This window comes from Bos taurus, chromosome 1, assembly GCF_002263795.3.
Source record: "Bos taurus isolate L1 Dominette 01449 registration number 42190680 breed Hereford chromosome 1, ARS-UCD2.0, whole genome shotgun sequence".
Taxonomy (NCBI): Eukaryota; Metazoa; Chordata; class Mammalia; order Artiodactyla; family Bovidae; genus Bos; species Bos taurus.
Window position 1 is genome coordinate 84,135,589 of NC_037328.1, and position 15,032 is coordinate 84,150,620.

Genomic DNA, 15,032 nt, shown 5'->3' on the forward strand with positions numbered 1-15,032 from the left:
AGAAAAAAAAAACTTTTATACCAAAGGGCCAACAACAATTTACCTTTCATTAAGATTTTTTCTTTCATATAAAGCATGCTCAAGATTTAATTTTAAAATAAAGTCACTAAAAACTAGAAGCAAATCAAAACTGTAATATTCTTAAATAATTTATGCCATATAATAGGCTCCAAAATCACTGCAGATGGTGACTGCAGCCATGAAATTAAAAGACGCTTACTTCTTGGAAGGAAAGTTATGACCAACCTAGACAGCATATTGAAAAGCAGAGACATTACTTTGTCAACAAAGGTCCATCTAGTCACGGCTATGGTTTTTCCAGTGGTCATGTATGGATGTGAGGGTTGGACTGTGAAGAAAGCTGAGCGTGGAAGAATTGATGCCTTTGAACTCTCAAGAGTCCCTTGGACTGCAAGGAGATCCAACCAGTCCATCCTAAAGGAGATCAGTCCTGGATGTTCATTGGTAAGACTGATGTTGAAGCTGAAACTCCAATACTTTGGCCACCTGATGGGAACAGCTGATTCATCTGAAAAGACCCTGATGCTGGGAAAGATTGAGGGCAGGAAAAGAAGGGGATGACAGAAGATGAGATGGTTGGATGGCATCACCGACTCAATGGACATTGGTTTGGGTGAACTCCGGGAGTTGGTGATGGACAGGGAGGCCTGGCATGCTGCGGTTCATGGGGTCGCAAAGAGTCAGGACTGAACGACTGAACTGAATATTACGTAGCTATGAAAAAATATTTTTGAAGCATTTTTAATAAGAAAAATCACTAAGGCAATACTAAGGGGAAAATGATGATAAGGTTATTGAGAAATAAGAGGATATAAATTCTGAGGTTAATGAAAAAATAATAGAAATATGTAAAAATGATAGGAATAATTACAGTACAAGGAGAACAGGTGGGTTTTTTTTTTTTGTATATTTTTCGGATATAGTATTTCAAAATCAGAAGAAAAAGTAACTAGCACAAAAGAGATCTCTTTAACTTCTTTTTTATCCAATGACATCTTCCTTTTTTCTTAACTTTTCCCCCTGTTTATTCTGTCCCATTTTTGGCCCAGTATTTTAGGTGGAAATGGGCATGCTCATCCATATATTTATATATTTGATGACTGAACTTCCCTGGTGATTCATTGGTTAGGAATCTGCCTGCCAATGCAGGGACACAGGTTCGATTCCCAGTCCAAAAAGATCCCACATGCAAAGACTCAACTAAGCTCATGGGCCACAACTGTTACTAAGACCACACTGTAGAGCCCCTGCTCCGCAACAAGAGAAGCTACCACAATGAGAAGCCATTGCACTGCAGCTAGAGAGTAGCCCCTGCTCACTGCAAAGCCTGTGAGCAGCAACCAAGACCTAGCACAGGCAAATATATATATATATATATATATATATATATATTTGATGGTCCTTGCACAGGTGGTAATACTGCACAGAAGTGTACCAGGCTAATAATTGTTTCTCAACAGAATTTAGGATCATGGCAAAGCATACAGGCTTTGACATTATACATATTTATACTGTATAATATAGAATATTATATATCAGTTATATAATATTGAATTATACTTTTGTAATTTATTTACTATGTGACTTGAGGCAAGTTTCTTAACCTGAGATTACTTTTCTAATACGAAAAAAGTAACATATATTTTCCTCATATAGGACTGTTGTTACAATTTAGTAAGTTAATACATGGAATACACCTGGCACAGAGAAAAAAATTCAATAAAATTCAATTACTTGGGGGAAATGCTGTTAACATTCATGCTACACAAACTAGATTCCAAACCTGGCTAAGCATGTCCTCACAAGTGGCAATAATATGTATGTTCCTATTCTACATCCTAAAGGGATTTGCATGGTTAAAGCCTAAAATTGAAATTCATTTCCTTTATGCCCTTGAATATTGTGTTATTTCAATTGCTCATTTCCGGTATCTCTCACAAGATTCTAAGCTCTATAACCGAGTGTGTTAGTTTCTCTCATAAATCTAGGCACTAGTATAGTACACGGGAATGGCTGCTGCTGCTGCTGCTGCTAAGTCGCTTCAGTGGTGTCCGACTCTGTGTGACCCCACAGACAGCAGCCCACCAGGCTTCCCCGTCCCTGGGATTCTCCAGGCAAGAACACTGGAGTGGGTTGCTATTTCCTTCTCCAATGCATGAAAGTGAAAAGTGAAAGTGAAGTCGCTCCGTTGTGTCCGACTCTAGCGACCTCATGGACTGCAGCCTACCAGGCTCCTCCGTCTATGGGATTTTCTAGGCAAAAGTACTGGAGTGGGGTGCCATTGCCTTCTCTGACATGGGAATGGCTAGTCCTCAATAAATGTTTGTTGCACAGATAAAACGTCATATTCTCCCAACAGCAAATATATTTTGGAGTTCTTAAGTATTGCCAGCAGAAAACAGAAACTAAAGGTAACAAGTGAAAAGAAGAGAAGTGAAAAGCAAAGGAGAAAAGGAAAGATATAAACATCTGAATGCAGAGTTCCAAAGAATAGCAAGAAGAGATAAGAAAGCCTTCCTCAGTGATCAATGCAAGGAAATAGAGGAAAACAACAGAATGGGAAAAACTAGAGATCTCTTCAAGAAAACTAGAGATACCAAGGGAACATTTCATGCAAAGATGGGCTCGATAAAGGACAGAAATGGTATGGACCTAACAGAAGCAGAAGATATTAAGAGGAGGTGGCAAGAATACACAGAAGAACTATACAAAAAAGATCTTACAACCCAGATAATCACTATGGTGTGATCACTCACCTAGAGCCAGACATCCTGCAATGTGAAGTCAAGTGGGCCTTAGAAAGCATCACTACGAACAAAGCTAGTGGAGGTGATGTAATTCCAGTTGAGCTATTTCAAATCCTAAAAGATGATGCTGTGACAGTGCTCACTCAATATGCCAGCAAATTGGGAAAACTCAGCAGTGGCCACAGGTCTGGAAAAGGTCAGTTTTCATTCCAATCCCAAAGAAAGGCAATGCCAAAGAATGCTCAAACTACCGCACAATTGCACTCATCTCACACACTAGTAAAGTAATGCTCAAAATTCCCGAAGCCAGGCTTCAGCAATATGTGAACCGTGAACTTTCAGTATGTTCAAGCTGGTTTTAGAAAAGGCAGAAGAACCAGAGATCAAATTGCCAACATCTGCTGGATCATCGAAAAAGCAAGAGAGTTCCAGAGAAACATCTATTTCTGCTTCATTGACTATGCCAAAGCCTTTGACTGTGTGGATCACAATAAACTGTGGAAAATTCTTCAAGAGATGGGAATACCAGACCACCTGACCTGACTCTTGAGAAACCTATATGCAAGTCAGGAAGCACAGTTAGAACAGGACATGGAACAACAGACTGGTTCCAAATAGGAAAAGGAGTATGTCAAGGCTGTATATTGTCACCCTGCTTATTTAACTTCTATGCAGAGTACATCATGAGAAACTCGGGGCTGGAAGAAGCACAAGCTGCAATCAAGATTGTCGCGAGAAATATCAATAACCTCAGATATGCAGATGACACTACCCTATGGCAGAAAGAGAAGAGGAACTAAAAAGCCTCTTGATGACAGTGAAAGAGGAGAGTGAAAAAGTTGCCTTAAAGCTCAGCATTCAGAAAACGAAGATCATGGCATGTGGTCCCATCACTTCATGGGAAATAGATGGGGAAACAGTGGCAGACTTTTGTTTTTTGGGCTCCAAAGTCACTGCAGTTGGTGACTACAGCCATGAAATTAAAAGACGCTTACTCCTTGGAAGGAAAGTTATGACCAACCTAGATAGCATATTCAAAAGCAGAGACATTACTTTGCCAACAAAGGTCCATCTAGTCAAGGCTATGGTTTTTCCAGTGGTCACGTATGGATGTGAGAGTTGGACTGTGAAGAAGGCTGAGCGCTGAAGAATTGATGCTTTTGAACTGTGGTGTTGGAGAAGACTCTTGAGAGTCCCTTGGACTGCAAGGAGATCCAACCAGTCCATTCTGAAGGAGATTAGTCCTGGGTGTTTTTTGGGAGGACCGATGCTGAGGCTGAAACTCCAGTACTTTGGCCACCTCACGCGAAGAGTTGACTCATTGGAAAAGACTGATGCTGGGAGGGATTGGAGGCAGGAGGAGAGGGAGACGACAGAGGATGAGATGGCTGGATGGGATCACTGACTCGATGGATGTGAGTCTGAGTGAACTCTGGGAGTTGATGATGGACAGGGAGGCCTGGTGTGCTGCGATTCATGGGGTTGCAAAGAGTCGGACACGACTGAGCGACTGAACTGAACTGAAAGGTGACAAGTATTTTCAGTCTATCACAGGACTACAGTTGTTATTTCTTTCCTTCCTAACCTATCTAGTTAAGCCTAGAGAGAGAGGCCTAGTTCTGCAAAGAATCTCTCAACATGAGCATTCCAGTCAGGACACAGAAGCAACAAACTGTGTGGCACTCCTTTCCAATTTTAAATTTCAGAAATATGGCCATTCTAAACTGTAACTTGACATCTTCAGGATTGCTGGTGTGCACTAAAGAGTACAGCAGCACTTTTTAAGCTTACCAAAAAAAAAATATACATCCATTTAAAAGCAAAACCCTAGACATTGTCTCTATTTCTCATTTGAAAAAGCCAATAGAATTACTGTGAGGATTAATGGAAATGCAGCATGTAAAGCACTGAGCACAATATTAAGTACTAAATAAACAGTAGCTATTATTAAAACACAATCCTGAAGTGAACAGCATGCAATGGAATGAATATATCCCCTTATATGAATTAATTTTTGAACCCGCAAAACTACTTAGGTAATTTGAGTTTCACATTAAAATTACACTGCACTGCCTTTCTGTTTTAATTTTCATTTGTATGAAATTTGATTAAAAATAAGTTAAAACCTTTTAATAATTACATTTTAATATATACAACTTTATAACTTAAATGTAATTTTACTTTATTTTTTATGACAGAAAGTTATCAAAAGCCAAACTACATTAATTATTAAAAACATTGGGTAAAAAACTGTATATTTTACCTGGCCATTTCCAAGCAGAGATGTATCTTTCCCTATGAGAAAATAGGATCCAAAAAAGAAAATAAAGGCATGACTGAAACCCAAGGTGGTCCAATAAAGAAATGTTTTCATGCTTAATTGACGGTTTTTACTTATGTCTCTGCAAATTTAAAAAAAAGAGAAAAAAAAACCATCAGGACTTATTATTTATCTACTAAATAATTATTACCATTTGATAATTAAAAAACAAGATGGCTTTTTAATTTAAAATTGCTTACAAATTTTAGAAGAACAAAACCTAATTTACAAACCACTGCTTGTAAATCATACAGCTGTGTAATAGCTTATAATTCTCATATTCAAATACAATTTCTCATTTGATAAGGAAATATGATATGGGCATAATTCTTCAGTTTAATTGTGTAAAGTTGCTATTTCTTTGCTATTACTTTTTTTGGGGCCCTAATGTGTGCCTTATGGGATCTTAGTTTCCTGACCAGGGATTGAACCTGGCCCCCTGGTAGTGAAAGCCCAGAATCCTAACCACTGGACTGCCTGGGAATTCCCTCTTTGTCAAATTCTGTTATATTCTGTTATAACTCAGCCATGACTATTTCTTTATGGTGGAGTCATGTGAGCTAGGTTTAGCACCGAGGTTCCTAACTGAGTTCACAATCTATCAACAGCTATTATGAGAAGAAAAGTCTGTGCCAATCTTGGGTCAGGGCTTCAGTAGCTCAGCTGCTAAAGAATCTGCCTGCAATGAAGGAGACCCTGGTTCAATTCATAGGCTGGGAAGATCCCCTGGAGAAGGAACAGGCTACCGACTCCAGTATTCCTGGGCTTCCCTGGTGGCTCAGATGATAAAGAATCTTCCTGCAACGCGGGAGACCTGGGTTCAATCCCTGGGTTGGGAAGATACCCTGGAGCAGGGCATGGCAACCCACTCCAGTATTCTGGCCTGGAGAATCCCCATGGACAGAGAAGCCTGGCGGGCTATAGTCCATGGGGTTGCAAAAAGTCAGACACGACTAAACAACTATGCACAATCTTGGGTCAAGCCTAGCCCTAGATATCCTGGGAAATCAAGGTAAGTTACTGCCATTTCTGGATAACTGAATATCTCTATAAGCGTAAAGGTCAAGTAAATATGGTAATCATAAGTTAGTCCTGAAAACCCAGGGGGCCTGGGATGGGATTTAATGGCCTCAACTCTATATTTTGCATCAATTACTACCCATAAATTTGGCAGGGTTAGAACACGAACTATTTTTTAGGAACTCTAGAGACAACTAAGTAATGAATAACTTTTGTGTGTACCCATGAAACAGAGTATTATTGGTTTAAAACAGTAAGTGCAAATTATGCAACTGCTCAATGCATTCCTAGGACCAAACTATTCATTCCTAAAAACATTGGAAAAATCATTCAAATATTCTCTTCAATGTTCAACACCTATAAATCATACGAGAACTTAAGTACTTCCTTTAGTAAGATATTAATCACCAAGAAACTGCCTGATATACTTGCTTATTTTTAAGATACTTTTAAAAATGGATAACTATTGAAATATAATGTACTACTTGTTGCAAGAGGTGGTATGGACATTTAATATTGGAAAACACTTACCGATAGAGGGTGGGTTTGTTCTGTAATACATGAGGGTCTATATGTTGTTCCAACAGACTATATATCAGAATAGGCAGGGATGTAAAACAAATATTGTATAAAGTCAGGTACACGCTGTCATATAGTGTCTAGAAAGAGAAATTTGTAGGAATTTGTAGACTCTAGACTACATTACTATTATACTTATTCATATAATTACAAAGAAGCATCATAAAAATTACATATTTTCAGTTTACACTGAATCCATTTTAGTATGATGGACAGGGAAGCCTGGTGTGCTGCGATTCATGGGGTCACAAAGAGTCGGACACGAATGAGCGACTAAACTGAACTGGTTTCTTATATAAACATAATGTTTCTACATTTATATTCTTTGTGGAAATTGGAATATTTTGTTATGTCACGTGATTCTGCTATTACAGTCAGATGGATCTATATTTCAAGACATTCTAATTTGACCACTGGGATGTAATTTTACACAATTCTCTTACATGTGTCCTAGGCTTGTTATTATTCCTTTGATACGCTACACATATAGTTTTGCTTTCATAGCTTTGTCTTCCAACCTAAGTCCTACACTTTCTTTAATCCATGATCCATGAAACTTAAAAAACACTGGCTCAAATTCCTGATGATAGCTGCTTCTTCTAAACAGTTATATGTACTACTGTTGGTACTAAGTGCTTAGCACTTTGCCTATTCTTCACATATAGCTTTTACTAACATTGATACTGTCTCTCAGATTGTACTATAAATTCCCTGAAAACCTAATCAAAATAGGTTAAGTCTTCTTGTCACATGCTCTCACAGCATTCTCTATTTCATCCAAGTAAAACATTTTTACTAGCAATCAATGTCCAAGCAGATGTCTCAAATTTAGAGTTCCAGCTTGTAAACAAAGGAGAAAACGGTGATTAAGGGTAGGAAAAAACTCATTTAAAAAACCCCCAAAAACCTAAGATAATTAAAACTTTCAATAAATTAGAACAAATGTCTTGATCAATTAGAGATGCTGAGTATGATATGTGAGAAGGGTGCTCAAGTAGTCAGAAGCAATAGGTCCAAGCATGGTTTAGTTATTAACTATGTAATCCTGGGCAAGTTACTTAATCCCTATGGATTTCAGTTTCCTTCTCTGTGTGACATGTGTACAAAGAAAAGACCCATCAAGTGTTCATTATAGCTACTGTTAACCTATGACAAAGTTTTCCCTGTGAGCATATAGTCATATAGCTTCAGAACCCTTTTCAATATAGCACTCTTGGAACCTCCATTTAATTATTTACCTTCTGAGATGAAACCTATATGTCATCCCTGGACTCAATCACTATGTTTCTTTCAAATCTTAAAAAAATTCTATGAGTCAAAAAATAAATAATGATGTAATCTTCCAACAATTATGGGGCCTGGCTTGATATGAATTTTATAGAAGTACTATACATAAGTTGAAAATAGCAAAGTCCTCTCATAAGCTATTAAGAGTAATAATATCTATTTTTTAAAAAAAGCATCCACAGTTAAAATATTTTTTTGGTATTCACACTCACTTCAAGCTGAAAATCAGAAAAAAGAAATACTGACGCTAAGCTAATTAAATATACTATAAGAAAAGTTATGTCTAGTTAGTTATCTGTAGGACTAGGAAAAATAGAAAAGGTCCCTCCAAGTATTTAACAAAACCTGAACACATATACTCTACTCTTTATCTAAAAGGATAAAACAAAAGACTCTATTTACTTACTTGTTGAGAAAACAAACAGTAGAACTGATATAAAAATTGGGGTGTAATAAAGCACACATTCTGAAAAACAAGATTAAATGGAAATAATTGAAATATTTAAGTCTAAATGAGAAATGATTTATAAAAATGACTTTTATTAAAGAGTCCAGAAAATAATCTCAGTTGATATGGTAAGTAGATCTGCCCATAAGAACTTGTCCATACAAAAATAGGAAAATAAGAATCCCATTTTATTAAAAAATGCCTAAAAGTAGTCTATGAAGCACTGCAAATGTCAGAATGAAAATACCTTTGACTCCTATCATTGCCAAACAATATGATAATTTTGAATTTATAACTATTATTCAATACTTTTCATACAAAATACAATTAGGAAGGTTTACTTAAACTTTAGGGCTAAAATTACTTTAAAATGCAAAAATATTTAAAATACAATAAATGGAGTGATCAAAATCTCTTTCCATTACAAAAGCCTTGAAAGTGAAAGTGAAGTCGTTCAGTCGTGTCCGACTCTGCGACCCCGTGGACTGTAGCCCACCAGGCTCCTCCGTCCATGGGATTCTCCAGGCAAGAATACTGGAGTGGGGTGCCATTGCCTTCTCCAGGGGATCTTCCCAACCCAGGGATCAAACCCGGATCTCCCGCATTGCTGGCAGACGCTTTAACCGCTGAGCTACCAGGGAAGCCCAGGTCACAGCAAAAGTTGTTATAATAAGCTAAGAAAAAACTGCCAACATCGTCTATTAGCATTATACAGTCTACCTGTGTTCTTTCATTGGGCTGCAGCTACTAATTATAGAAATGCATGCAACACAGAACACTCTGATGTAGTAAATGTCTTGGTATTCAGAGGCGCTTAACATTGGTTCCAAATAATCCCATCTTTGCCCAAAGGGTCAAGAGATAGAACAATATTTCAACATAATTGGCTTCCTTGTAATTCTATGCATTTTATTTTATACATCTAAAATCCCTATACTGAGTAGTTTATACTACTAGACTACCAGTCATTCATGGCCCAAAAAAGATTAAGAACTTCTGCTTAAAATCACAATATTGGAGATAAAATTAAAACTTACTACTGGTTCCGGACAAAATAACAATAAAGAAATCAAACCATTCATGTTCTAATTTACATGGAATAAAATAAGTATGAATTTTGATGTGTCCTGACAAATTCATACATCCATGTAACTGCCACCACAATCAAGTTAAAGAACTTTTCTGTCAAGCAAAGTTCTCCCATATACTTTTCTAGTCAATTCTATCACTCACACTCTTGGCCTCAGGCAACCACTGATTTGCTTTCTGTGAGTACACATTAGATTTATGATAAAATAATAAAAGTATATGCCATAGACTATTGTTTTGACTTATAGAAAAAAATTTCAGACTAATTTGTATGGTAATATTAATAACATTCCTTAAACTGAAACCTCAAATACTGTTATCAATTAACTCTAACATATCTCCATGAAACTCACCTTATAAAAAAAATACTGTACAAGGGTAGCTATTCTAATGTAATAAAAATGACCATGAACAAAAAGCAATTTGGAGAGAAATTTAAATCTAGCTATTGCATAGTCACTGTTTCTTGCAGCTTGTCTTCCTTCTTTACCCATGATTCCTGTAATACAGGGGACAAAAAGGTTAGTTCACTGATAATTGGTAAATGTAAATTTTAAGATATGCCTGAAAATACCTTAATTATCTGTAGCAGCTGAACCTGGATTTAGGATCACTATATCCTAAATTATAGTAGACAATAGATTCCCAAAAGGTTGCTCTATTTATATCAAATATGTAATTAATACAAAGCTATAACATATACTAGGCATGTAACATCAATCTTCAAAGAATTAGAATAAAATTGATATAAAATATTAAAAGTTCAGGATCTAAGAACATTTTTTTATTCTAATGAAGAGAATGCCATAAAACAGCTTTCATATCTCTATTTCCAAGGACAAAAAATATGCTGAATCAAGTCAAAATAACCATGTTTAACAGTTTTAAAACTCTCACACAAAACTCTGTGCTTTTTAAAAGAAAAATGTACAATATTACTTGAAATCAGTACATAATTTTATCTCACAAATATGAGCACTTTTTTTGAGGTTACTATAGTTCATTAGGTTTCAAAAGTTATTTCCAAGTTTGTTTTTTCAATGTGAAACCAGGATTGAAAAAATTATTTTTTCAAAATTAAAATTTTCTATTTTTGTCATAAAAGGATGAAAATGTTCCAAAATGTAAAGACAATCATCTGTATTCACAGCTCCTAGAGTAAACCACTATTTCTGGTCTATATACTCTTAGAAGTTTTTCTTATGCATATTTCATGTATGTTCACTTAACATACATACAAATAAGTACATAAAGATGGGATTATTTGTTTTGTAATCTGCTTTCATCACTTTCTACATTATGGACATTGTTTACTTACTACATATGGACATATGTGCTTGCTAACATAGTCATTTATTTTCTTAAAAGGAATTCCTGGAGGCCTAGTCACTAGGTCAAAGGGCACACATTTTATTTTTGCTATGCACAGGCTTTCACTAGGTACAGCAAGTGGGAGTTACTGTTTGCTGTGGTGCATAGGCTTTTTATTACAATGGCTTCTCTCATTGCACAGCACAGGATCTAGGAGCATGGGCTTCATAAGCTGGAGCATGTGGGCTCAATTAGTTGTGGCTCTCGTGCCCTAGAGCATGAGAGTTTCACTAGTCGTGGCACGAGAGATCAGCAGTTTTGGTGCACAGGCTTAGTTGTTCTGTATCATGTGGAATCTTCCTGGACTACGGATTGAAACCACATCCCCTACACTGGCAGGCAGATTCTTATCCACTGTACCACCAGGGAAGTCCAAAGGGCACACATTTAAAATTGTTATATATAATAATGCATGGTGTACCAATTTACGTGCCCACTAACATCATTTAAGGGCATTTGTTAATCTACATGCTTGTGTGCTCAGTTGTGTCCAACTCTTTATGACCCCATGGACTGTAGTCTACCAGGCTCCTCTATCCATGGAGTTTTCCAGGCAAGAAAACTGGAGAGGGTTGCCGTTTCCTACTCCAGGGTATCTTCCTGATCCAGGGATTGAACCCCCATCTCTTGCATCTCCTGCATTGGCAGGGGAGTTCTTTAACCACAGTGCCACCTGGGAAGTCTATACCCTTGTCCATTTCAGGGTTTTTTTTTTTTTTTGCCAATCTGACAGGCAATTTTAACTTACTTTTTGATTATTACGGAGATTTCTACTAGAGTGTTTTTCTTATTCTCCTTAAATTAAGACCTCACATAATAGGAATACTAAGACTATCATCTATTTTACAAATATTCTTTACTAGTTTGTCTTTAAAATTTTTTAATATAAGTATTTACTTCTGCCACACATGTTGATCTTTTTCCTTTTCAGTTCCTTGCTTTCTTTGGTTTTGTACTTAAAAGATCCTTCCATACTTCAAATAACAGGATTATTCACTAAAGTCTATTATTTTTTATGGCCTTCAAAAATTATTTAAATCCTAATCCATCTGGAATTTGTTTTGCTATAAGCAATGGAAAGGGACTCACTTTTTCCCCCCAAATAACTAGTTATATCAGTGTTTTATTAAATCAAATAATTTGTTTCCTTACTTATTTGAAACATCTCCTTTGTTACATACTCAATTTCCAGATGTGCCGAACTGATTCTGTTCACTGGTCTGGCTGTTATCATATTATTGATAAAATCAAACTGTTACAAGTATTGTAGCTTTATATACTCTAACATATGATATAATAAGTTATAAAATTATCATGAAGATTTCTGGGAAACAACAGTATAAACAATATAAAGAAAGTGAAGTTTACAAAATGAAGAGTTAATTATCCCAAAGAGGAAGAAGCTGATTTGAGGGATACACTGGAAATATGGGACCTGATCAGTATTCATCACACAGTCAACTCCAGAGCAAGGACTATCTTCTTTTCTAACTCTATAAACTTTTATCCTTCAACAAAAACCCATACTCCTCTCTTTTGCTTCCTCAATAAAATTACTGAGGAAGACAGGTCAAAATACGGTTTAAGTGGGAAATGAATGGTAATATAAATATAATAAAATGATTTTAGTATTCTGAATTTAATAAAAATTTTAGGCAAAAATAGAAAAAAATTAGCATAAAGGTTATTAAATTAGAAAGTTACTTGAAATTTTATAGTTTGGTATAATTTCCTGTCTCTAAAATTATCTTTAAAATACATTCCAAAATCTTTAGACTAATGTATAAAGTAAATAATAATATTCTAAAATAAGAATAATTATATATATCATGAACTTAGAATTTAAAAATGATAAAAATACTGCGTAAAAGTATTTAAAAAGGTACAAAATTGCATGTAAAACTAAACTAACTTTACTGGGAAGAAGAACTGGCGAAGATAAAATTCACTAGTGGTATTTATTTCCTTGAAAATTTGCAATTAAAACATCTTGCGGCTTCCCTGGTGGTCCAGGTGGCTAAGATGCCACATTCCCAAAACAAAGGGCCTGGGTTCAATCCCTGGTCAGGTAACTAGATCCCCCATGCTGCAATTACGACCCAGGGCAGCCAAATGAATATTTTAAAAAAATCCTAAATATTGGGCTTAATAATGATAGGTTTCTGACAGAAATACGATGTGATATATTACACCACTGCATTTAGTTTTCATTCGTATATGTGACATTGTACTTTATTCTACAAAAGATTTATCATCAAATAATTATAATTTTAGAAGTTCAAAGAAAAAATATCAATCACCTATGCCAACATGTGCTTCTTGTATCATGCTTACATCGTTAGCACCATCGCCAATAGCCAATGTTATTGGCTTCTCAGGTGAGATTTTTATCAGTCTTATTACCTGAAAGACATACAACTCATTAATTATAATAAAATTTCAATTTTCTTGTATTTATATAAAATTACTTATCTGAAATGATCTGCTTTAAGAACAATAAAAAATTAGTTTTACATTGGACAGTAATATGCACTGGGGTTCACTGTTTGAGGAATGTCTCCATTAAGACGTTAGGAATGTCTTTCAGAAATGACAACAAAACAGAATGTGGTCTTTGGATTTTATGATGGGATGTAAGAATCTGTTAAACACAGCTTAAATTTATAAAAAGCTTAATAATTGTGTAAAAAATTAACTACAATTAATTGAACTTTGTCAGGCAATTTTTTTCTCTCAAGAAATTATTTTCATTTGATACAGAGGAAAGATATTTATTTTCTCTTGTAATAAAGTTTCTTAAAAATTTAAAAAGCCATCAAAATTAAATTCAATGAAATCTAAAGAAAGGTTTCTTTGGAATACTTGAATGTACTTTTCTAAAGGATTTAGGCATTAGGTCTGTTTGGTCTCCAGTTTAATGTCCACAGACTGGGGTATAAGGGTTATAATAATAAAACAGGCACTGTAATAAAACCCCATGAAGCCAAAAAAAAAAAAAAAAACAACACCTGGATGTACAGTTTATTAGCTCTACATGTGAAATAATATGTTTAGATGTATATTTCAAAGCATATACTTGTGACGGTTTCAGTTACAAAAAATATTTGTATAGGTTTTCACTTGAATCATAGCTGAACATTAAATATTTCCTAACTACAGACCGCGCAGAACCACATCGGCTGCAACGGACCGCGCAGCCGAGAGGAGCTACCCCACGCCCAAAGTCAGGGGCAGCGGCTGAGAGGAGCTACCCCACACCCGAGGTCAGGGGCGGCGACCAAGAAGAGCTACCCCACGCCCGAGCTCAGGGGCGGTGGCCGAGAGGAGCTACCCCACATCCCAGGTCAGGGTCGGCGGCCGAGAGGAGCAACCCCACGTCCAAGGAGCAGTGGCTGCATGGATGCTGGAGGGCTGAGAGGAGCTACTCCATGTTCAAGGTCAAGAGGGGCGACTTCGTCCAAGGTAAGCAGCAGTGGCTGCGCTTTGCTAGAGCAGCCGTGAAGAGATACCCCACATCCAAAGTAACAGAAACCCCAAGTAAGATGGTAGGTGTTAAGAGAGGGCATCAGAGGGCAGACACACTGAAACCATAATCACAGAAAACTAGCCAATCTGATCACAGGGACCACCAGCTCAATGAAACTAAGACATGCTGTATGGGGCTACCCAAGACGGACGGCTCATAGTGGAGAGGTCTGACAGAATTGGTCCACTGGAGAAGGGAATGGCAAACCACTTCAGTATTCTTGCCTTGAGAACCCCATGAACAGTATGAAAAGGCAAAATGATAGGATACTCAAAGAGGAACTCCCCAGGTCAGTAGGTACCCAATATGCTACTGGAGATCAGTGGAGAAACAATTCCAGAAAGAATGAAGGGATGGAGCCAAAGCAAAAACAATACCCAGCTGTGGATGTGACTGGTGATAGAAGCAAGGTCCAATGCTGTAAAGAGCAATATTGCATAGGAACCTGGAATGTCAGGTCCATGAATCAAGGCAAATTGGAAGTGGCCAAACAGGAGATGGCAAGAGTGAATGTCGACATTCTAGGAATCAACGAACTGAAATGGACTAGAATGGGTGAATTTAACTCAGATGACCATTATATCTACTACTATGGGAAGGAATCCCTTAGAAGAAATGGAGTAG

General features: G+C 36.6%; 1 protein-coding gene across 5 annotated transcripts in view; it reads right to left on the minus strand.

The window, feature by feature from the left end:
- The window catches only part of ATP11B (ATPase phospholipid transporting 11B (putative)), a 121,607-nt gene that overhangs the window by 30,594 nt on the left and 75,981 nt on the right, over nt 1–15,032 (minus strand). For all 5 annotated transcript variants that reach the window (XM_002684898.7, XM_024995395.2, XM_059888420.1 and 2 more), the window contains 5 exons: nt 13,183–13,285; nt 9,865–10,010; nt 8,381–8,440; nt 6,640–6,767; nt 5,032–5,170 (listed from right to left, as the gene is read on the minus strand). In XM_002684898.7, the coding sequence (XP_002684944.2) occupies nt 5,032–5,170; nt 6,640–6,767; nt 8,381–8,440; nt 9,865–10,010; nt 13,183–13,285 (576 nt within the window). The remainder of the gene's footprint in view (nt 1–5,031; nt 5,171–6,639; nt 6,768–8,380; nt 8,441–9,864; nt 10,011–13,182; nt 13,286–15,032) is intronic.